The sequence below is a fragment of the Lathamus discolor genome, chromosome 5 (genome assembly GCF_037157495.1).
Source record: "Lathamus discolor isolate bLatDis1 chromosome 5, bLatDis1.hap1, whole genome shotgun sequence".
NCBI classification, from domain to species: Eukaryota; Metazoa; Chordata; class Aves; order Psittaciformes; family Psittacidae; genus Lathamus; species Lathamus discolor.
The window spans coordinates 105,155,074-105,179,060 of NC_088888.1; the positions used below are offsets into that span (position 1 = coordinate 105,155,074).

The following is a 23,987-nucleotide window of genomic DNA, read 5'->3' on the forward strand; positions in this document are numbered from 1 at the left end:
TAAAATCCCAAGTACTGTTTTTTTTCTGGTGGTTTTAATCATAAATAACTTTTCTTGACACCTTGCTTCAGTTCCTGCCATGCTTTGTGTCAGATGCACTCCCCTTTGGAGAATTTAAGGAGGGTGTTTCAAAGGAACCAGATGTTCAATCTTTCTTGCAGAGCTGGCTGCCACACAGAAGCTAACTGGAAATTGTGAGATGTCTTGCACTTGAGAAAGCCTTTCCATTTCACATTCTTTCTAAATCAAGCCATCTAAGCCGTGTATTGGTTTAGCGTCATATAAACTAGAAAAAGAACAGACTTGCAGCGTGCTCTTACTCTATTTACTCTTTGCCAAGATAGGCCTTTCCTGGCAAAATGTGCTCAAGATGTTTATGCAGTCCACAGAGAAAAATGGTCCCTTGAAATGGAAAAGTCCTACGTTCAAGTGCTGTGGACATCCTGTGTTGCACTAGGATGCTTCCAGAGTTTTAAAGGGATTTAGTTGCTGAAGTGAAGACAGTCACCTCAGGATTTTTGAAAGTACAAAAGTGTGTGCTAATCATTGTCATTAAGCACATGCTCTCTTGGTAGCCACCAGTGTTTTTAGGCACCAAATGCCTGCTTGGTAATCATCTTACTTCCTCAGCCATCCTGAAGGGATAACATCACAGCCCTACCCCATTAAGGTGCTGTGACAAAAAATAGCTTCAGTGAATGTGGTGGTGGTGTCACCTTTTTGAAGAAAGGTGTAGGTCTATCCAGCCTTTGTTTTGCTTCAGAGATACACATGCATATTGGGAGGTGAAAGGAGATGTTTATGAAGAAGAGTCAGTCTGAAACATGAAATTCAAATCAAAATTTGCTAAAAAAAATGTCTCTGTGTTCCTTTTGCTTCCTTTTCTTCACTGGATGCATATCAGCATGTTACTGGGATGCAGTTTGGGTGAAAAGTGTGTAAGGGAAAACTGACTTGTGTGTTTTAAATGCCTTTCAGGTCATCAGCCTGAGATACAGCAAAAAGGATAGTTACTTTTGGAGGGTGCTGATCCCTATGCCTTCTGGGTATCGGGTCCCTTTGGGTGCCTCAGATTAGGCACCTAGCACTGCAGTCCTCTGTGACTGTGTGGTTAGCAGGGTAATCTCCATTCTACCCACTTCCTCCCCAGACTTTCTGATATTTCTCTGGCACAGGTATCTCCCTTGCTTCTGTCTAGTTCCTAACAGGGGATGTGTTTCTTTTGCTGCCTTCCTATCAGAGGACAGTGCCAATTCAGGTTTCACTAGAAACTGCTGTGCCAGCTCTTTGGTATTCAGAAGCTGTGGGGTTTTATGTCTGTTTCCTGACCTAGCATGACTCTACTAATAATGCAAGAACTTCAGTGCCGATCTCTTGGCAGCCTAATACAGGAGGTCAGTCAGTAAATATAGTTACAATTTTCTTTGCCTCAGCAAAGACAGTAAGTCGAACACAATGTAAACAAGGTGGTTGGATCACTTCACCCACCAGTAATATTTGTAGTTATACAGGCAAATTTAATGGGCGTGATTAAATCTCATGCTTCAGCTTGGCAACTGATGAGGTACAGGGGGGCAGGCAGGAATTTCCTTTCTGTTCCAGGGCTGCACTCTTTCCAAGTCTTTCCTTCATGCCTGTGCCAAGGATCTCAAAGTGCTTTGCATTTTTAATTATACTTCATGCCCCTATGAAGAGTGGAGATGAGAGATACCATGATTGGCAAGGGAGCAGTGGGGAAACTGAGGCACTAGAAGGTGGCAGCCTGCTTGGGATCAGAGAGGCAGTTGCCGTTAGACTTGGAGCAAGGAGACCTGAGCATCCCAGAAATCTTTTCTTGGGGGTTCTGTAGGTCTAGGAAACTTGTGCGTAGTTCTCAACAGTCTGTGTCTTTAATACACTAAAGTCTTGGTTGTCTGCAGGGACAGAATGGTGCTTTTATGTATATGTTACTATACGGTCGCTGGCAGGGAAATATATCTTTCTGCTCTGGAAATCGTCATTTCTTTATTTTTGTCTTTCAGCATTCTGTGCCTCTAATTTCTGAGCAAAATGGCCTGTATATGTCTTTCTTCTCTTTGTATGGAAAGCACTTTGCTCTGAAATAGCCTCAGGTGTTGGCTGTGGCTAAGGCAGAGAACTGGTTTAGCTCTGTAAATGACATGCTGCTTTGTCCCTACAGGGCAAATTAGTGAATTTACTGTGTGTATTTACCTCCAGTGGGTGTACAGTGTGGTGGCTACAATGACTTTGATTTCTTTACCTGGATGTACAGCTGAAGAGCTGGCCTTGCAACATCAAGGAGGAGAAAATACTCTTCTTCTTAAGGCATGCTTTAGTACAAAGAAGAGCCTATAGATGGTCAAACTGTCACATATTAACCTATCTCACCTGTGTATTGCTAATGCTGTGGCTGACAAAACATGGAGAGCAGTAGGGACTGACTGAGTCTTCACCCTTCTCAGGATGGACTTTTACCAGCTTACTTGAAGCCTAAAGCACAATGGGGAACAGTGTATTTTGGATCTCACAGGGTGGGAAGGGTTTCTTACTTCTGTGGTGGATGATTTAAACATTATGATTTCACATGAACAACATCCTCCAGAGGCCAGTTTTGTGAATCTGGAGTGGACAGAAACTTCTGATGTGTTGTCTTAAGCCAGCAACTTGATGGCCAGAGAGAGGCATCGATTCAGGCGTACCAGATAGTCCCCACTGTTAAGGGGCATCCTGCGCAACCTGCTATCGTGGTAGGAACAGAGGCTGTCTAGCTGAGAGCTCTGAAGCTTAGGGCTGAGGCCAAAGCCTGGCTTTTCAGTTTCTAGGATTCTTGTCTGAATAAGATGTCCGAATCTGATCCTTAGTCTAGTCTCAAAGCTTAATTGTAAATAAAGAGTATCTTAATCACTTTATAGTGTCCAGCATTCTCTCACTGAATGTCTCTGTGCTGGCATTTGGGGAGCATTCATAGTAGTAGTAAATGAGTGTCTGTTTGGTCTGCATGTGGTATAATTAAGCATCAGCTGAGCCCACAGCATAATGTGGTAATTCTCATTCTGACCAGCTGAAATAATTCACTCTAACAACTGTGCTCTTCTCACTCCTCTCTTTCAGTTCCCAAGAAGCTTCTGCACGAAAGCCAGCCAAGACCAACCAATTACCAAGGATTTCAGAAGCCACATTTTCCACTGCGGCCAAGAGTGTTTGATCCCAATGTTATAAGGGACGGTGTGTTCTTTTCTGATGTGTCTCCTTCCAACGTAGGGCGAGCCCTCCCAGGTAGCTATGACTATTGCAATGTTGGCCCAAACTTAACTGGGTTGTGGTAACTCTTCCCTTCTTGTCTCCCCTTATCTGGGTTTCCATATTGTTCCCAAACCCCATCCATGTCACAGGCAGAAAGAGAAGCTTCAAGGCATGACCAGTGATGGATTAAAGCGAACTGGTGTGAAGCTCATGTTGGATTTCTTGAAATAGCAGTCGTGGCCATGCATGTCAAAGTTCATTACAGAAATACTTTGCAGACCTGTCTAATACAGTGGCAAAGAAAAAACCAGAAAAGGCAGACACAGTAGATCTGCCTCATAGGGGATAGAGAAGTTTTCACCTTTGAAATATGATGCTATTTTAATAAAATGCAAAGTCAAAAGATGTATGAAGTCAAATCTTAGCTATCTATAGGGATGGGTGAGTAGGAGGAAGAGGTGGTGTATGAAGAAAGGAAAAGTACAGGTGAGCACGTATTCAGTTAATGAGTAGTTTTGCATTGTGTTTCCCAACACACCATGGATAGTACACATTACTTCTGAAATTCCCAGCCTGTGCTCCCAGAGATTCAGCTCTAGGGTGGGTCTGGGCAGAGCTACCTCTCCTTCCTGTCTGCACTCCTGGCTGAGTTAATCCACAGCTTGGATAGTCAATCCACAGTGAGTTAAGAGTTGGCAGTAACAGATTTGTCAGTTTGGAGGCCTTACTGAAGAACTGTCAAAGGAAGAATTTTGAGTTAGCCCCAAATGAATTTTGTGATCCTGGGGATTCTTTTTAGCAAGAAAAAACAAATACCCTGAGCTCATTATCGCTCATCTAAACATTTCACTTCTACAAATGACACTTTTTGTTTAGTTTTCACATGGTGTATTCATTAATTTTTAAAATATGCACCACTTTTCAAACAAAGTCGTCATTTTGAAATTAAAAGCTGACAGAAAGTTTCAAAAGTAGCAAAAGGAAATATTTGGACATTTCTGTAATCTCCCTCCTCATTTCCTTTCTTTTATAAAACTACTTGCTAAAGTCAGCTTGGTATCACGAATAACCTCTCCTATGCTTATACTGTGGTGCTGGGCAGATTTACTGCTGTTTGAAGTAGTTTTGATCAGCTTGGTGTATAGTCAGTGGGAAACAGTTTGAGTGACTAGGTGATCACTGGCTGAGAAAGGGTGGTGAAGAGAAAACCAGTAGTAGTTGAGCTGATCGGGCATAGACAAGGTCTTCAAAGGTAGCAAGGAGGAAAGGGGTTGTCTTTTAATATGATCCTGGAATGAATGGCAGACCAGGGAACTGCATAGCATAGCAAGACATGGCCTTTGTGAAATTATGGTTGTTTGTTTTTTCCATCCTGCATAACTCCAGTCGTTTTCTGTCTTCCCTGTCTGTGCTTGTACAATCCTGCAGATGACAAAACCAGTTATGTGGTTTTGTGGTGCTCTTTGCTGGAGTATAGTGTATGCAGACAACTATTCATTTAAAAACTTGTTTGATTGCATCTGTTCTTTGGATAAGTCAGAAGTAAAAAAAAAAAGAAAGGAAGATTCTTTTACATCTCTCATGAGAGGAGTTGTGCCTTATTCTATTTCCTAAATACACCATTATTGCATGGCATGGTTTACAAGGGATGCCCCATACCTAGCAGAAGTGGTGTCTGTCTGTGTCTCTCCTGGCTGATCTATGCATGCACATGGAAGCCCACACTGCAAATTTAGTTCAAACCTTAGTCCTGGTGAGTTCCCAAGAATGTATTGACAGTGAGGGGCAGGTGGGTTGCCAGCAGTGCAGAAGTGGGCATGTGGGCCCCTTGTTCGTATCCTAGCAGCTCTGGACTTCAATACAGAACTGTTGAAAACTCTCAAAGGCCAGTACGAGCCTGAAGCCACCTAACCCAGCAGTCCTCTGTACGATGAGATATATGGTTATGAAATACATATGAGATTATATCCTGGTGGTGCCCTTCATTTTCATTAATTGTAAAAGGATTTTAGATTAACCAGTTCAGAGCCAGATCTTAGTATGAGGACAACTCAGGCAGTATTCAGTTGCCCCCATATAAATGTGGTATTTGAGATGACCTAGGGTGCTCACCTGGTTTCTAGATGCTGCCCTAGAAGAGTGAGAGTTTCCCCTACATCCCTTCTCGTACCTGCCATCTCTGCATGGATGTCCTCCTGACCCTGGTGTATCTTAGATGTCTGTGTATGAGCAAATACATCAAGATTTAAGTGTCTGATATAGGGAGAGCTGAATGACTCTCTAGGATCTATCAGCTAATAGCAGGGTTCAGTTTAGGTGCATAGTGCTACTTGAGATGCTGTGAAGTATCCAGGTTTTAGGTTCATATTTTAGAAATTAAAAATTTACCCCATTTCTATGGATTTTTTTGCAGGAAGAGTCATAGAGAAAAATCCAACCATTTGTGCAGACATAGATTTACCAGACGGGGAGAAAGATTAGAGGGCATGTTGGTGCCTACATCTGAATGAAAAGATTATCCAAAACTCTGCTATTGGTTTCCTGCTGAATGTGTCCTTGATCCTCTGTGCCCCAGTGCCTCCATTCGTATAACTGATCTCTGTTCTCCTAAGGCAAGAGGTTCTTGGGATATTTTTCCCTTTTGGATCTGCCACCCAGAGACCCATGTTTAAAAACTTTGCTTCAGGGGCAGTCATTAACACCTTGGTAGCTTGTAACGTGTGTCTTTCCCAAGGCAATGCAGCTACTCAGTGGCAAAGATACAACCGTGCCCATAATTCCTTGAGGCTGATCCCTTACAATGACACCTGGACATCCATCCCCGCTGCTTCTCCTCCAAGGCAGATTAGAAGTTGGTATCACTGTGTGCACATTCATGCACTCAGTCCCTTTCCATCCAGTATTACCTGTTTGACACTCCTCAGTTTCTGTTGCTGCTTTCCTGGACTGAACCGCTTCCTAGCATGCACAGTAGGAAGTTGATCATGACGTCTTACGCTGCTGGGTTTGCAGGGAAAGGAGATGGGTGAGGGAGCTAGTGAACACAGGCCATCTTGTGTTGTAGCTGCTGTCAGAGTGCCTTCACTTGCATGACGCTTATGGCATCATCAGAAATGGATCTGACAGTTCCCTGAATTTAATCCCTGCAGATAAGTGGAAGCCAGGTGCCAGTCTGTGATTTTACAGTGCGATGCTTGCTTTTGGCCAGAACCAGACACCTAGGGAAGGGAGCCTCTAAAACTGTAATAGCTACAGGTAAACAATCACATGGGTGATGGAGCTGGATCCTGGGCACTGACTTTTTCACATGTTTAAAACAATTAGTGTTTTGTGACTAGTGGGGGTGTCTGCCTGCAGATCAAGGTGCAGGGAGCACTCAGCAGTGAGTTGATAAGATCTGAAAGGGTCTCTTTGAGCCTCCTGGAATTAGCTGCCTCCTTAGCTCCAGTCTTCAACAAATAAAATCAAATCATTAACCCATGTTCACTCACCTCTCAGAAGAGGAAATGGTTTCTGGATGAAACACAATACGAGCAGGCTTCTGAAGGAAGTCGTAAACTCAGGTCTGCCCTTCCCTGCAAAGTCTGGAGAGAAAGCACGTCTGTTTGCCAGGTGTAGATGGATCAGTACAGTGCGACACTAGCAGAGGGTAGCAGGCTCTGCCTGTGTTTTCTAGTCCTGATTACAAGCCTAGCTGAACCCACTGGTGATAAAGGCTCCTTTGATTTACATAAGAGAAGAGAAACCTGATTATATATTTGCTGTAGCTTAGGTGGGTGTGTCTAAGTGGTGACATGAAAGAGCAGGAGACAGGGAAGAGAAGATGCTGCCTGGATGCAGACCGGGTATGTGCTCAGCTGAAGCTACCTGAGAAGGTTTAGTCACCCCCAAAAAGGGGCAAATTTGGGAGGCTTGCTGTTGAGTGGCTCCAGATTTCTGAATGCAGATGCTGACCTGATGGGAATAGGGCAGGATAGGGCTGGTGCCTTGTTCCTCATTCCCTTTCTGTTTCAAAGCAGAGAAGAAGAAAGGGAGATCGGCCACCTTCTACGATCTAGACAACAGCCCCTTCCTGCTTCCTGTGGATGAGATACAACTGCCAGCACTCAACAGCAGCATGGAGCCTGTGGGTGTCAGCACAGAGATGGCACTGCTCAGCAACATCCTAGCAGCGTATGCCTTTATCACAGGTAGGTCTTGCGGCTGTCATCTCTCTGGGCTCTCTCAAGCTCTTTGTAGACCCTCGATTGAGCCTGCATTTCAGTCACCTAGGGCTAAATCTGCCTCTTTGAACTGTTTATATTTTTCATTTGTCTCTCAGTAAATTCCCCTTGAGAGACCTGACCAGGGCAGCTCTAGCAGACAGTATATAACAGGGTTTATTGTGCTCTGCTTTCCACTGGATTTGCTATCATCTGGAGTTAAACACAATGTAATATTACATGTGGTATTATTCTTAATGCTTCATTTTCCTGGAGATCAAAGCCTGGCTCATTAGAAAGGCAAGCTTGTTGTCCTGTAATTTGGAAAATAAGCAGCACTCAGAGTACCCTGCTTAAGAGAATTTGGCTTATCTTCAGTGGAAGTGTGAAGATGAAGTAACTTGAGAGTCTACTTAATTGTATATGTAAATCTAGTTTAGAGTAAGATTTCTTTGGATCACAGTTTATCTTTCACCCACATGTATCTTTCAAGTAACAGAGGAGCAGTCTTCTAAAAAGATTTACTTAAAAAGCTGAAATAAAGATTCATGCCCTGCTGAGTGCTTGGGGTCAATACCGTTGATACCAAAAACTACAGTAGAAGCAAGTGATATAGTGCAGATATGTCCCATCCCACAGCTGTGTGAGGTACTTTGAGAACAGGAAGGATTTCCTTCAGAGTTGGAGGCCCTAACCCAAAAAAATGAGGAGCGCTGATTGAATATCATTGGATGCGCTAACTCAGTGTATTTTAGGCCAATCTCTGCTGCTTTCCCCAGATGGAGGGTCCTGGTTTCTGTGTAACTAGCCTCCCAAGGCAGAAAATACAGTTTGTGGTAATTTTTTCTTATGGGTGTTCTCCATTTGTTGAATGAAAGGTTTGTATCCTTCTTACCTTGCAGTACTTATTAATGAATGTTACTTGCTAGTAATAGTAATATGTTGCTCTATTACTACATGCAGTTAATAATTCTGTGTACCACTGTAATGCACTTATGCTATTCTGGAGTATTGAGGTCTGTATAGCTAAAACTCAAATATTTATGAGCTAGTTTTTCGTGTCTGTGTGCCATTCAGTCTTGATAATTCATTAAATACTAATGCATTCTTGGTGCTATGCTCTTGTTCTTGCTGAGGTACCACCAAATTTGGATTTACAGGCAAATATTTGGATTTGAAATAACTAACTTGGATTTTGCATTTTGGAATCACTGAGTAGACTAGTAAGAGTGTTTCTACGCATTTAGTGGAGGGTCCTTCTAAAAGGACCATGAATGGTGAATCCAGAGTTCTGCCCTTCTACACGTCCAATGGTGGCATCAGAATCCATCTTTTTGTGACACCTTTAAAAAGCAGGCAGTTAAAGTGGGATTAATAGTGCTCTTCACAAGAGTTAGCTGAGTAGGATTTTTTGTTTGTCTTGCATGGGCTTCTCTAAGAAAAGATTAGAAAAAGCAAACTTTAAAGGAATCTTCTGTTTATCACACTTCTCCCTTCCTCTTATGTACAGTTGTCATTTTTTGACATGAAAATACCTGCATTCACAACCTTACTATAAAATAAAATGCTGTTAATCTTATTTTCCCCATCTGAACAGTAATGGGCAGCAGAAGGTTGTAGGATTTATGGTCAGGGACAGTGGGAGTTTGCTTCCATTGGCCACAGCAGAACTCTTAGACCCTGCATTCATTTTGTAGGGCACAAGGCTTTGATTCATCCCCTTCACAAGGTGTCAGTCTTGGCAGGAACCTCAAGATTTTACTGTAGCACAAATAATAAAGAAGAATGGCTTTAACTGTCTTGGTGCTGTGGGATTTGCTTGCCCTCTCATGATGCGGTCTCGTTGTGATATGTTCACATCCTCTGGACATCAAATATGTAAAACTCAGACCTCACAACTCTGATTTCCAGTAAAGAGTTCAGGAGCTTGTTGCTCATGTTTTCCAGTGTACTTAACCATGGCCGTTGGATAGGGTTTAGCTTCACTCTATATGTTCAGCTTGTTATTTATTGCAAAAATAATTGATGGCTGCCCCATGGATTGAGACAGCAGATGCCCTAAATCATCTTCATGTGCTGCATGTAATTTAGCCTTCTGCTTTTAGTGGAAAGGATGGATTTGGCATGATTTATTTTGTTATATGTGAATATGGAGAGGTTTTAGATTATGAGTTCAAAGACAAGCTGTGTCACAGGACACAAATATCATTTGCATAAACCAGCAAATTCATCCCTCTTTATATTGCAGCTTTGGAGCAGCAGAGCTATTGCAAATTTTTTTGCTCACTTGAGTTTAGCTCATGAAGGTGGCTTAAGCCACAGCAGCTGTTGATCTCCATTATAGTGGCTCAGGAGAGGCCAGGAACTGGGTGGCCAGGGAAGGCTAGTTCTGGTTCACACATCTTCCCACTGCTCCTGACTACAGCCTTGGTGCCAAAGAGAAACATTAGTGCAAGAAGTTCAAGGGCTTCCCTCTGCTGATGAGTTGGCTCAAAATAGGACTTTACAGAGAAAAACTGTAAACAGGCAGGGGCAACATACGAAGATATTTTTTTCTGTTGGGGCAGGGAGTGGTGCATAGGCTCCAGGAAAAAGAAGCTAAGGGGATTTGCTATTTCATGGGTCAAGTGTGTGCTTGAAAGGATGATCCACTCTACTACTTTTCCTGTCTCCTGGCAGTGGAGTGTCTATTAGCCTGGGGAGAGTGGGATCCCCTCTGTTCTCAGTAGTGTTCACTTTTTCTGCACAGAATGGCAGGTTTGGGTGGGCAGATGCAGATGAAGAATCTGCAGGCTTGGTCACTTGGACGTGTACAGTATTGCAGTGCAGAGAGAAGTGCAAATGTTAGTGAAAGATTGCTAATGTCCACCATCTTTTTGACTGATGTTCCCATATAACATGGGGGGAATGGGAACATTCCTATTAACAGCTAAGGACTGAAAAATCACAGCACAGCAGGGAGCAAAGCCTCTTTGCAGGAGTCTGGGTTTTCACTGTCAAATCTGTTTGCAGATATCATCATGGTTAAGAGTCAAAGCCAATTGGGTGTTAATCTTATCCCAGCTTCCAGAACCTTGAAAACAGCATTTCTTCAGAAATAGGGAGTGTGAACAATGTCAAGGAGGTCAAACAAATAAGAACCATGTTTAGTTCAGTCTTGCAAAAGACTCAGAGATGCCCCTAATTTGAAAGCTGATTTTCTTCATAGAATTAGGTTTTTCATTAGGTACAGTCTCTGCCTACAAACCTCAGACCTGTTATTTGTTATGGAGATGTCCCAAAACCTGTCTGAGTGTTTGGAACGACTTCACCAGTTTCAGTGACAGCTGGAACTGTCTTAGCAGTCACAGTCTACCAGCAAAACCAGAACCGTCCCTCATGGTCATATAAATATTAAACATTCAAACTGTATCAGAGCACTTCCAGTGCCTCCTTTTGGACAAGGGACTTACTCAAGTTTTGTTGTTGTATTCAGGCTGAAGTAGTTGGAATGAAACCTCGACAAAATCCCTGTTTTATTCTTGTTCCACAAGCAAAGCTTTGTGCCAAGTTATTAACAAGGGGCTTCCAAAAAAGCAACCCGGGGGAGATCATTCTAACTTTTAGACTGCTTGGCCTGAGCCTTATTAATAAAGGGCTCCTGGAGAGCTTCCTCTGTTCTACCAGGGGATTTCGGCAGCCTGTGGGGCTCACTGTAAATCCCCTGGAAGATATTGCTCCTACTGTTTGTCTGGCCGTGCTTACTGCTGAACCTTTTACAGGGGCCCTCTGAAATTTTCCTCCCCACTGAGGTTTCTGAATGCATGAAGCTATCACAGGAAGCCAGCAGCATTAATGCCTAGATTGTTTTTTATTTATTGAAACAATTTATTATAATAGCAATAACAACCTTGGCCTGGGGCGTTTCCTGGGGAATTAATGGCAGTCTGGGCTGATGCTCCCAGCAGATTGTTAGCCCTCAGGAAACAGGCTCTGTAATTGCTGCTGGTTTGGTTGGAAAAACAAAATAAAATGTGTTTCTAATTTTTGGCCAGTTTAAGCACCTAGACAATGGTGGCTTTTGTACAGAGAGTTATAAAGAGCATATATCTTTTGTCTGTGTGGATTAAATTCAGGCTTGAATAAGTGACATTTTCATCAATGCTCTCAATCCAGAAAGAGAAATACCGGGAAGGGGAAAGGTAACCCCAGCAAAAGAGATTGATAGCAACTGAGTCCTGCTAGAAATTTAGGAGAAAAACTTGACAGCTCTGAGCTGTCATCCACAGCAGTGGAAGAAAAGTTGCACTGGCCAAAATCCATGTCTTAATGGGTGTACACACACACATGAATATATATTAAAATCATGTTAACTTCTGCTACTGATGTCCATACTTTAGTAGCTTTAGTGTTAGTATGATGAATTTGAGCCACCTTCAAGTTTTTTGCTGAAGAAGATGCCCCTTTTTGGTCTTCGCAAGTAGAACATGCAATGGGGCAGGCTCTCAAAATCACTCATCAACTGTCAAACCCTCAAATCTAGGCTATTGCTGATTTGGCTACTTCAACTGAGAAAAAACAGAGCCCATGGTTTTTAGCTTAAGTTGCTTTTTCTGCTGCAAGTAAAAGAGATGTTGCTGTGCAAGTGGATTGTGTGTGATAAATGCCAAGACTACAGTTGAACGTAGGGTTACAACTCAGTGAGGAAGTCCAGACAGTGTCTCAGATATTGACAGAGTAGCTGTAGGAGCTCATAAATGCCACTGCAGCCCAAAGATTCAATTACAGCCATTGCACTGCATGAAGGGCCATACATACAAGCACAAGCAGGAGATGAAAAATGGTTGCTTAAGTACCAATTGAGATGCGTCTTGCTCATGAACTGGATACGGTAGCTTGGAAAAAAGAGTGTGCTGGAGAAAGGAAAGGCAGGACATGGACAAAAACAGGGGAAGGGAAACCATATGTGTCTGTGTCTCAACTCCAATCTACTTTTTTTTTTTTTTTTTTTGTAATATGAATTGCTTTAAAAGTGAGCAGTGGAACTAATGCAAATCAAGCCCATGTGTGTGCAGGAACGTGGTGCTTAGGACGCTGCCTGGCATCCTGTCAGCCAGGCAGAACAGAGGCAGAGGCAGACTGGACCAAGTGTCTTTCAGTACAAACAGATCAGTCCTGCTCATTTGTTCTTCTCACTCTCCCACACTTTGGGTGTCCTCAGAGCCCTCCTTAAACCTATTTGCAAAGGGAGTCTTGCAGTTGCTGTCTTGAGTTCTATTGCACATGGAGGTAAAAACACTATTGGGTAGTGATCCTGTGTTTCCCCAGGTTTTCAGGTCTCTGAAATTAAGGCCATTTCCCTACAGGTTGCAGACGGGCAGCAGCTTTGCTACTGCACAGACAGGGTTGCAGTTCTGAGTTCTGCCCCTTGAGTTCAGAGTTGCCATTAACTTCACTGGAGCCAATTTTTCACTCATCGAGGCTGCTACAAGAGCCATTGGCACATCCTTCATGCCTGCTCTGGTATCTTGTCTTTTACTGTTGTATTTTTGCTGTTTCACTTTTGTGAAAATATCTTTGCTTAAAGCCTCTGGCTTTAGTCTCCCTTGACTTTTCAACTACAGCTGCATTCCTCTCCTCTTTCGGTTTTTTTGACTTGTTGAATGCATCTGCTGCAGTTTTCTGCTCTCTTTTTGTAATCTCTCTTCAGCCGATTTTTTCTCCATGCCATCCACACCAACCACTCTAGCAACAGTCTCATGTTTTATTACCCAATTTTTAGACTAACATCTTCCTTCACTTGGCTTGTAAATCACCTTTGAGATTCACTGGGAGGGAAGTGAAGAGTACAAATCTCTGTAACTGTTCCATGAGCATCTCCAGGCATTGAACTTAGCATTGCCTTGAACAGTGCACAAGTCAGTGTTTGGGCTCTGACCACAGAATCAAAGAATAATCTAGGCTGGAGGAGGCCTCCACAGGTCACCTGGTCCAAGCCCTTCCTCAGAACATGGCTAACTTCAAACTCAGAGCCACCTTTGAAATTAGAGCAGGGTCTTCTCCTGTTGAGTTTTTCATATCTCCAAACGGCTTCCAGTTCATAGAATCATAGAATAGTTAGGGTTGGAAAGGACCTCAAGATCATCTAGTTCCAACCCCCTGCCATGGGCAGGGACACCTCACACTAAACCATCCTACCCAAGGCTTCATCCAACCTGGCCTTGAAATCTTCATCTTCTGCAACCTTTACTGTGAGGAAATCAGCTGGAGAAAGCAGTTTCTAAAAGCACAGTAGGGGAAGAGAAGGTAGAGCATAGCCTTATGTCACAGTGATCTTTTGAGGCCAAATGTTAGGCTCTCAGCTGGTGGGAACTGTTACAGATCCACCACTGAGTTCAACAGAATAAGACTCATCTGAGGAACTGACTCCATCCTTGAACTCAGGGCTCTCAGCAGACACAGTGGAGCAGAGTTGGCCTTAACACTGTTTTCTTGGCTCACCTTCACCCATTCAGCATACCTACAAGCCAACATTATTCAGCCCAGGGTAATTGCAGTGATGATATTTATCATAATTACACTTCTAAGTAATCCCATAAACAAAAACAACAACAAGAAGAAGATAGTAAATAAACAAGATGGCTTACTATAAAAGGCATTGTGGATCCTTTGGAGTCTTGTTTTATCAGCTCTGAAAGGTGGCTATGCAGGATTCACCCTGTTGGTGCACTGACTCCAGCTATGCTTGTGTAGCACAGATACACATTTTGGTGGTCTGGGCAGAAAGCCAGCACACTTGCCTTAGATAAGCAAATGAACCCTATGAATAAATAATATGCATTTTTTCATGCTGCAAGGCTTCCCATTTCAACTGGGCCATGGCGCAGAGCATATAAAGCTTTGTAGTCATCTTTATTCCTGGTATATGATAATGGATGTGACAGCAAGATGCACTTAGGTTCTGCTGGGTGTGCAGCACCCTGGTGTCAACCCCACTCGCTCAGCCACTGGAATTAGCATTTAATTTAGCTGCTCCTTCCTTTTCCAGATAACTCCAAGACATGACTGCAGTGAGCCCACATTCTGCATGTGGGCAAATGCCTTGGCAGCACATCCACCGTTTATATTCCCCTTCCTGATTTCCCTGGGGGAAAGAGTCAAAGGAGGGCATGGAAGTAAAAGCAGACATTAGAAACTCTGCTCCTCCAGAGACCATGGCTGGTATGTGCACAGAGGACCTGTGTATATTTTGTTCTTTTAAGGGCTGTTCTCGACAATCATTTCCTTTCTCCTTTCAGAAAACCCTGAGCGGGCTGCTCTGTATTTTGTCTCTGGAGTGTGCATTGGACTTGTCTTGACCCTGCTGGCCCTGGTGCTAAGGGTGTCCTGCCGAACTGACTGCAAACGCTCCTCCACGAAGAAGCCTCCTCGGGAGCGGGAGAGCGACAGCGACAGCAGCGACAGCGATGACGATTCGGACACCACTTCAGACCTGTCTGCCCGCAGGCACCGCAGGTTCGAGAGGACTTTGAACATGAACGTCTTCACTTCGGCAGAGGAGCTGGAGCGAGCCCAGCGGCTGGAGGAGAGGGAGCGCATCATCCGGGAGATCTGGATGAACGGCCAGCCGGACATCCCAGGCACCAGGAGCCTCAACCGTTACTACTAAGCGATGGGGAGTCCAACCGTCCTGCCTGGCACCCTGTGGCTCCTCCACACAAGCTAAAGGAGAGGGAGGGAAGGAATATTACATGGGTGTCTCCTCTTTTCCTTTTGGGCATGCTACTTGAGCAGTGTGGATGGACAGCAATAAAGCTTTCCCCATCTCCTTCTCCCTGACATATTGCAATCATCCCTCTTCACAGACACTTTCTGGTTTCAACAGAGGTGGTTGCCAACTTCATATGTTAATAGCAGGCAGGAAGGTGACAGTTACAGTCCTGCTATGTGGGACGTGGAGTTTGGCATGCTGCGGTACGAGTACTCCTTTCTTGGCTGGGAGAGAAGTCATCCAGGATTTGGTGTTCATTTAGGACTTTTTTGTTTCCCTTTCCTGAGGACTGTGGGAAAATTGTGAACAACACGACAAGTCTGGAAAGGTGATTTGGGAAGGGAATGGGAGGTTCATCCCGACCGATTGTCTTGTGACTTCAGAAGCCATGAGATTAACCTAATTAAAACCCAGCGGCAAATATGACTTGTTAAGAACTAGGGGACTGGGGGGAGGGGGATTCTTCCGTCATGAAATCATCTCGGTGCTTGGATGTTTGCCATAGTGTGTTCAGTTATTTATGGCTGTCTTTTCATCTTCCTTTTCAAGGGGAACATTTAGGTTTTTTTACTGACACCTCAGGGATAAAATCCTAGTATTTTTTTTGAATCTGTTCTCCCTGCTGGCCCCTCTCAAACACAACCCAACCCACCTCCAATAATGAAATTATGGTAATACAGGAGATGTGTCAGTGACTGGTGAGAAGTTAACAGCCTCAAAGAGGTTGAAAAGGGTTTTCTTTCTGTTTTAAATATATATATATATATTTGAAGATGCTGCACAGGAATGTGCCTTATTCTTTTTTCTTATTAAACTACAGTTTCCTATGGACAGCAATGCACAATGTTTTATATATTTTATTAAAAAAATAATAATAAAAAAGTTCTATGTTTACCAGAGGAAAATGGAGACAGAAGACGCCACATTTGACAACAGAATGGGTAATAAATGCTAAATAAACTCTGGTTTGCTTCAATACATTTGAATTATCATTTTCACTTTTGGCATAGGTGTTGCTTAAGGGAGATGCTTTGGAAGAGCAGCACACCTCTGCAAAGCAAGCAGGGTCGATGTCTTCTGCATGCAGGAAACTAGAGGCACTTTTTTCTTTGTCTGCAGCCCATCAGTCTGCTTTGGCCATATTCATAGGCAGGAGCATCTGAACAATGTGTTGGTTCTCAAGGGGCCATTCCAAAGCCTACCTGCACCAAGGAAAAGAGTGCCAGTGATTTCATGCTTTGAGTCTTTCCCCAAAATATACCTGAGCCAGAAGCAAATGTTAAATGAACCAAAAAAAAAAAAAACACATGGAAAAAAGGTAAAATATATTTTAGTGCTCCTTCAGTTTTCCCATGGAGTATTCAATGGGATATCACCACCTACTCACTTCCAGCACCAGTTCACATCAGTCATAGAACCTGGTGTTTTCCAAGTCTGTATGATGTAGCCTGCAGGGATTTGGGATGTGCTCCTCTGTTACATAGGCAAACTTAGATCTTAAGAGGTTACTGAATGCTAGCAAAGCAAATAATGACCAAGAACTCTGAATACCTAGAGCTTCTCTTAGCTTCAAGGAGAGGTGAAGATGGGTGGACCTGTCCACGAGATGACTGAAGGTGTCAGAGTGGGGTTGCGAGGGCTCATGTGCTGTGCCAAACAGCTGCATGGTGGGACAGATCTCTGACACCAAAGGCCTTCTTGGCACTCTTTGAGGTCACTGTGGGGCTCTTTCTCTGGCTGAGGAGCTACGTTTGAAGTGTTCACAACTACTTCTTCCAGCTCTGGCAGAGTGAGAGCAAAGTTAAGTAACTGTAACTGGTGTTACTGGTAATGTCAGAGATAAAGGGAGAGGTTGCTAAGAGGTGCTTTCACCTGGGAAAGAAATACTAGTACTGCAGAGCGAGTCCTGGGCCTGGTCCCACGAAGGTGCAAATGGAAATTCTCAGTATTGACCTGGGATGGAATTTTGCTGCTGATATTTAGAAACATAGCAGGAGGCAGATCCCAAAAGCTGGATGCATTGGCATGTGCTGTGCTTTAGCTGGAATGTCAAATGCGCTCTCTGTGGATGTCAAGGGGCAAAATGACAGGATGAGGTCAGCAGGGTCAGTTTTGTTGGCCGTGTGTTTTTCCTATAACAAGATAGAGTCCCTCAACCTTGCTGATTAAGGGACAGCAAGTTTTCAGATTTAGAGCGCTGTGTCTTGGGAGATAGCTTGCAAAACTGATTTTAAACATGCTACAAACAGATTTATGTATGTGATTTTCCCAAATGAACTCTTTTGCCCAGAGGAAAGAGTAACTGTGGCAAGTCTGAGAATACCTGATATACAACCAAAGGATTAAAATACCTGCTTGAAGAGTAAATCACAGCTGAACCTGAGTTACAAATGGATAAACAATCCTCCCTTAGCATTGCTAATGCTGCTGTAAATCTTCCAGCTGAAACTTGCAATATAAAGGAGCAGGTTGTGAGCACTGCTTTTCAGAATTGAGCCAACAAGCCCAGCTCAGCCTTGCCCTAGGTAACAAGATGCAACAAAAGTAGACTCCCTGTCTTCACAGCACATGCAATACGTTTACGTTCCTTCTAGCGCCTTTTGTCTTAAGGCGATGCATTTCTAAAAAGGCTTTGACTGAATTAAAAATACAATCCTTTGAGCTACTGTAAGTAAAAGACTTTCAGTCATTCTGCAGCTATGTCTGGATTGGTCCCAAAAGCACTCAATAGTTTATCTGGGGAAAAGCAATTGAGATTCGTGGGGCAGGAGTTGTTAACTCTATTAAAAAAAAAAAAAGAAGAGCAAACCCAATAGAAGAGCTGGATTCACTATGGGAGGGATTAAAATCCGTAATTTTCACCCCACAAAAGAGAATTTTAAGCATACAGAGGGATTTGCCTGGTTTTACTCTTTAGTGTTGTACTCACTGTGTCATATGAAGCAGTTAAACACTCATGGAGCCAGGGAGCAGAGAGTAAATGCTTTTCTACGAGCCTAATGTGAATCCCTCTTGTAAGAGGTTACACATAGATCTGCGCTCTTACTTCCATGCTTATTTAGTTTTTTATATTGAAGTGAAATGCTGTTTCCAGAGAAACACTGTTCAGATTCCCCAAAACAGATAAAGGGTTGAAATCAACTTTTCTGTTTCATGAATGAATTTCCTCATCAGTAACCTTTTGGATAAAAAGATGCTGAGGTTATTTCCCATGTGAATCTATTCTTTATGCCTTGGTTTCCTTTTATAATTTTATAACAGAGGATAACAGAGCAATCCCAGACTCTAAGCTGCTTGACCAGTTGGTAATAAGGAGAAGCACACGATACTGTATTTAAGGAGACAGCATTGCAGTTGCCATGTACCATCTGCTGGGCTGCACGTTTGTGGCAGGCGAGCCTTGGGAAGTGGAGTGCCTGTGCTACATACCTAGACACTTTCATGCCTCTACAAATTACAAGATACTTGGGTTAGTGTCCACAGTCATTAAATTACAGTTTGATGACTTGTACCATCTTTGGTACAAAGATCTGTAAATGAATGTGATGGGTTGGAAAATTAAGGGCCATACTTGTGGGACTTTTGAAGAGTCAACCACACATTTGTTACCCTCCTGTAAGGTGAGACATATGCGGCTGGTTACGGCAGTCACTGTTGTGTATGGGGACACTGCAGAGAAGTAGGTAGTTCCCGTTAGATAACTGCTATGGTCTCCTACTTGGTCCCATTGCCCTTGACTTTTCCAGGCTGTTTTCACCTCCTGCTATCATCCGGTCCATCAGCACTGACCTCTTCTGCGGACCTGTGTTCACTGTACCCTGAAAATCTCGGTAACATGGTGTTTGCTGCCTTTCCCATGCCCGCCCTGGTGTTCATACCCTTGATGAATTCCAGCCAGCTAATGAGGCGTGCCTTTCCCTTCCAGAAACCACAGTGCCACTACTTAACCCCTTGCCTGCCATCTTTCCCAGCACCCCAGGGGCTATACAAATAAAGTGAGCTTGCTTAGCTGTTGTACTGCCAGGATGTAAAGCATATGCTCATGGTGCTGTGGGGAATCTGAATTTCCTTCTGTGCTGCATGGACTCTCTCGAGTTTCTGGAGGCTTCATAAACAATTAATCATCTTAGACTGGCCCAGAAATCCTTCTGTTCACAATCATTACTGAGGTCTCCATCATAATGAAGTTTTAATAATCCGATCTGTTTCTAGTGTCCTTAGATAACCCCTAAATAATTCTCAGTATCGCTTGCCTTTCTTTGTCTGCTCATTAGGATTGGTGCAGATTGCCCCTTCATGTAATTTCCTCCCTTTTCTCTTAGTCTATTAGTCTATTTCTGCGGTTGTTTCAAGTGCTGTCAGTGAAGCATAATTTACCAAAAATGCAGGAATAGTTTTGGTCCATTACATTGTAGCTCACTATTATGTTGCAGTAGGTGTGCATCTGCTACGTCCCTGGTCTGAAGGTGTTTGCTTACTCTGAGTGGATGTGGTGGTTTAGTAATACTTAAGCAAATCAGTTTGGGTGTTTTCAACTAACCAACCACTATTCCAGCCACAGCGATGCAATCGTCACCATGTGGAGTACTGCATCCGGGAGCCCTGGGGCACTGGTGAAATGTCACTGGAAGTTATGTTTTGGCTGAAGCATGACCACCTGAAAGCTGTTCAGAGGTATATGTGCTCTGGGATACACTTAAGATCTCTTAAAATACTTAAGATACTCTTAAGATAAGATTCTCTTTTGTGAGGTGAAAAATATGGATTTGAATCCCTCCCATAGTGAATTTCCAGATGCTCTGGGAAGTGCATACAGACGGACACTTGCTCTTATCATGCAAGCCTAACAGTTTCCATCTGGGCCTCTCCAGAAAGATAAGGGGGCTTGGCTTTCTCCTCAAGGATGGAAGAGTGGCCCATGGTTTCCCTTGGGAGGTGTCTGCTTGCTGAGGGGAGGTATAAGGTACATTCCTTGGTCGAATGGCTGGGAATATGGCCACTCGTAGAATCATAGAATAGTTAGGGTTGGAAAGGACCTTAAGGTCACATGGTTCCAACCCCCAGCCATGGGCAGGGACACCTCACACTAAACCATGTCACCCAAGGCTCTGTCCAACCTGGCCTTGAACACTGCCAGGGATGGAGCACTCACAACCTCCCTGGGCAACCCATTCCAGTGCCTCACCACCCTCACAGTAAAGAACTTCCTCCTTATTATCCAGTCTAGACTTTCCCTGTTTAAGTCTTAGCCTATTACCCCTTCTCTTATCACTACAGTCCCTAATGAAGAGTCCCTCCCCAGCATCCATATATAGGCTCCCTTCAGATACTGATAACTCCAGAGGGAGGTTTGATGGGTGTCAACACTGATTCTCTTTTACCTCTGTCTGATAACCAGTGGGAAGCTCAGGAGGTCCCCAGAAGGACAGGAGGTGTTGGACCAGCATGCTCCACACTGAACCTCTGATCAGAGCCCTTGGCAGGTTGGGAATGTGATTCCTGCTACCAGGCCTGTAATTACCAAACAACATTTCCTAGTGCTGAAGCTTCAACAAGAACCAAGGGAATGGAGCCACCCTCCACTGGCAAAAGGCTGTTGACATAGCACTGGGGCATTTTGGTCAAGACCATCACAGGCATCCGTGATCTCCATTGCTTTCACTACAACCTGTCGAAAATGGCAAGATTTTCTGGCCTGCTCTTCTGGGACCAGTTCCTGAGGGACCTGAGAGACAGTCTGACTATTCAGTGCTAGAGAAGTCACTGACTTGGGGTGTGGGAGTAGACCGATGGAAAGTACCCATCTACATGCATGTGCCATTGATGACTTTGAAGTACACCTGTGCGCTTGCACGCTTGCAAACACATGGTCCTTTACCAAACCACTCAGTATTGCCAGAATCCTCAAGGAAAAAACCTTAAAATGTGGCTGCATGTTTAATCCAAGAAAATCGGCACACGATTTGATGTTTCGTTTCAGCTGCTTTCCCTTTTTCCCTTCCATCGCAATGACAAAATGAATCGGTAAAGCTAAAGCCTCAGCGCGCCCTCCCGAGACCTGAGCAAACCAAAGCATGTTTTATTGTTTCCAGTGTGCAGTAACACAGCGTAAACAAAATGTTTGCAAAAATGTTCATTTGGGGATTGTTTTTTGGATTAATTTAAAAAGTGAGTTCTTCAGAGAGTGCGTTGTGTTTTCTTATCAGCTCTCCTTCTAGAGGAACTTCTAATGGACAGGGGTCTGACATTGTGCTGACGCCAAATCCATCGTTATTCCAAAGGATTTTTCTTTAAGATGTCCCATTCCCCCTTATGTTACTCCTTTGCTGAGTAACTCCTTTGAGTCCTCTTTCCATTTCACCCCAGCTTGCCCAGCTATGGCTAGGACTTCTAGATGGTGGCAGACCGCATTCCTGTGGCTGATCTGTCCTCCTCTTTCTCCTAGCTGGTTGGGGACCTGTGCTATCTGCAGGTGAAAGAGAAAAGTCAACATCTGGGTTTGGATTTGTTTCCTACTGAAGGACATTGTTCTGTGCAAAGCTGGGTGACTGCAAAGGAAAGCAAGTCCTCACGCTGAGGCTGAGCTTGAGCAGAGCAAATGCAGTCCTGAGGAGGATCTATTTTTCCCAAGGCTTTGTGTCCTTTGCCAAATGCAAATGTTGCCACTTTGGCACCTCCTGATAACTTAGGTAATTTCTCCTGCATAAGCTTATGTTTTTGGAGCAAACACTTTCTGAGGATAAATAGTGACAGCAGATGGGAACAAAGTCAAATCTCTTTCTTTGAGCTATGAGAAAACCTTCCCTTTTCCATGATGACTTCATGAAGAAATATAAGCTACAATGGTATGATGGAAAGTGGCATTTAAAAACCCTGAAGTGGGACATCTAGTTGAAAGGCATCCTTCTTTACAGTTTCTGGCAGAGAACTGACTTGGCTTGTTTATTTTCTGGTTGTGTTAGGAGTCTGATGTTAGTCCGTACCGTGAGTGAAATATAAACTCCCACAGCGCTTTTCTGGGGATACAGTGCCATGCTGGAAAAACATCCTTTGGCTTTTAAAAGGCAGCAATTTGTATATTCCATTTCTTGCAAAGGTCTTGAAAATCCCCTTTTATGTGGAATGGTCCTCGCCTCATTCTTGGTGTAAAAGGGACTTTTGTTTAAATGAATGTATTGTTTAGAAGGGACAGAAGTAATTCTCCTTCCTTCAGCTCCTGTGTTTTTGGAGTCTCTAGACCACCCAGGAACAGCAGAGCTCAGAGACATCCCATGCTTTTTCTAAAGTCTTCACTGTATGAATTGCTTTCCTTTTCGGAAACAGCGCTGTGCTGCTCCAAAGTAACAGACCCGGCCGTATCAGCAGGTGTTGTTGTTTCAGCCCATAGCTGTCCTTTGTGCCCAAGTTCCCAGTGTGATTACAGTACCAATAAAACTGTGTATTTCTGGCATCTTTTGAAAGGACAATATAAGAGAAAAAGTTCACGAGGGATCAAGCAAACCCGTGTGAGACAGAACTGGTCTTTGCATCCATAATAAACACTGGATTTTTCTCCTGGAACTGGATGTGATCTGGCAATGACAGGTTTGCTTCTGAGCCTGACTGAAAAACCCAGAAAAGGGGATTGTTAATGTTACTGCTTCAAGACTACAGATCTTACCACACAGCATTTCCAGAGGATGCTTTTCTTGGGAGGAAAGGTTAAATAATGTCTGACAAGACCTTGAAAGCTGCCACCAGATTCTTGGTGTACCTTTGAGACTCCCCTGATTTTTCCTCTACTATAGTGGCGTACCAGCAGGCATCCCTATCTAGACCTGTGTCAGGGTTTACAGTCCGGTGGTGCTGGATCCCTCAGCAGGTTGCCTTGTGGACCAGGGGAGGACAAACATCACCAGCACAAAAAGAGAGCAGACTGGTGAAGCTGAGCTTCTTCCCAGGCCACCTGCTGTGGGCTGGGGTCCACCAGGGAACAGGCTACTGCTCCTTGTATATGTGGTCACCCTCTGGGGTTCCTGATGAAAAGGAGAGGAGAAGGTGTCAGGAGCAAGAGATTTGGGAATCAGAGAGTCCCTTGACTATAAGTACCCCACTTCCCAGGTGCCTCTCCCCAACATCAAGGCTTTCCAAAATCTGTCCCAGCTGTAGTCCTTCTGCAGGCTGGTTTGCCTGGACGACACGGTTCATGACACAGTTCCCAGTAGGCTACGTTGTCCTTTTCAATGAAAGGCCAAGCCTTAAAAGCTTTATTTGCAGAACACGACAACCTTTCAGCAGTGAAAACTTTTTCTGTTGCAGAATGAGTCCTCTGTATCTTCCACAAATAAATATCTCATTTCTTCTTGTAAACAACTTGGTGGGCTTGGGCCTGTGTGTCCAAATCCGTTCACTGGTGGGATGTGATTTAGCACAGTCATATTTATGCATGCTATAAAATACATACATTTTTTAGGATGGAAAGGTGCTATTTGAATGTGAACTAATTGTACTTACTTCCGTACTGCAAACTGCCATTCAAAAGCAAAAGCAGCAGTGACAGCACTCAATGTTTATGTCTCAGACACCCACACAGAACTCTTCCAGTGAAAGGATGAAGAGTAAATAATTTCTGAATGCTTCATTTTGATTTGGGCCGTTTCTAGTTCACAGCAAGTTACTAAGGTGCCAGAAAAAAATCACTTTCCCACTGGTAATCTGGAACGTTTCAGTTAAAAGTTGCATAACAGGGATGAGTTTGGAAACCCTTTGGAAACCCAGCTCACCCTTTTCAGCAAATCTGTCTTTTTTTTGTA

General features: G+C 43.7%; 1 protein-coding gene across 12 annotated transcripts in view; it reads left to right on the forward strand.

Annotated features, from left to right (window-relative positions):
- Nucleotides 1-16,171, forward strand: part of EVA1A (eva-1 homolog A, regulator of programmed cell death) — a 211,752-nt gene extending 195,581 nt beyond the window's left edge. For 9 of the 12 annotated variants that reach the window (XM_065681766.1, XM_065681764.1, XM_065681768.1 and 6 more), the window contains 3 exons: nt 3,112-3,276; nt 7,260-7,433; nt 14,723-16,171. In XM_065681766.1, the coding sequence (XP_065537838.1) occupies nt 3,112-3,276; nt 7,260-7,433; nt 14,723-15,093 (710 nt within the window). In that variant the 3' untranslated portion in view covers nt 15,094-16,171. The other 3 variants (XM_065681767.1, XM_065681765.1, XM_065681776.1) reach the window with 3 other exon arrangements.
- The last annotated feature ends 7,816 nt before the right edge of the window (nt 16,172-23,987 follow it).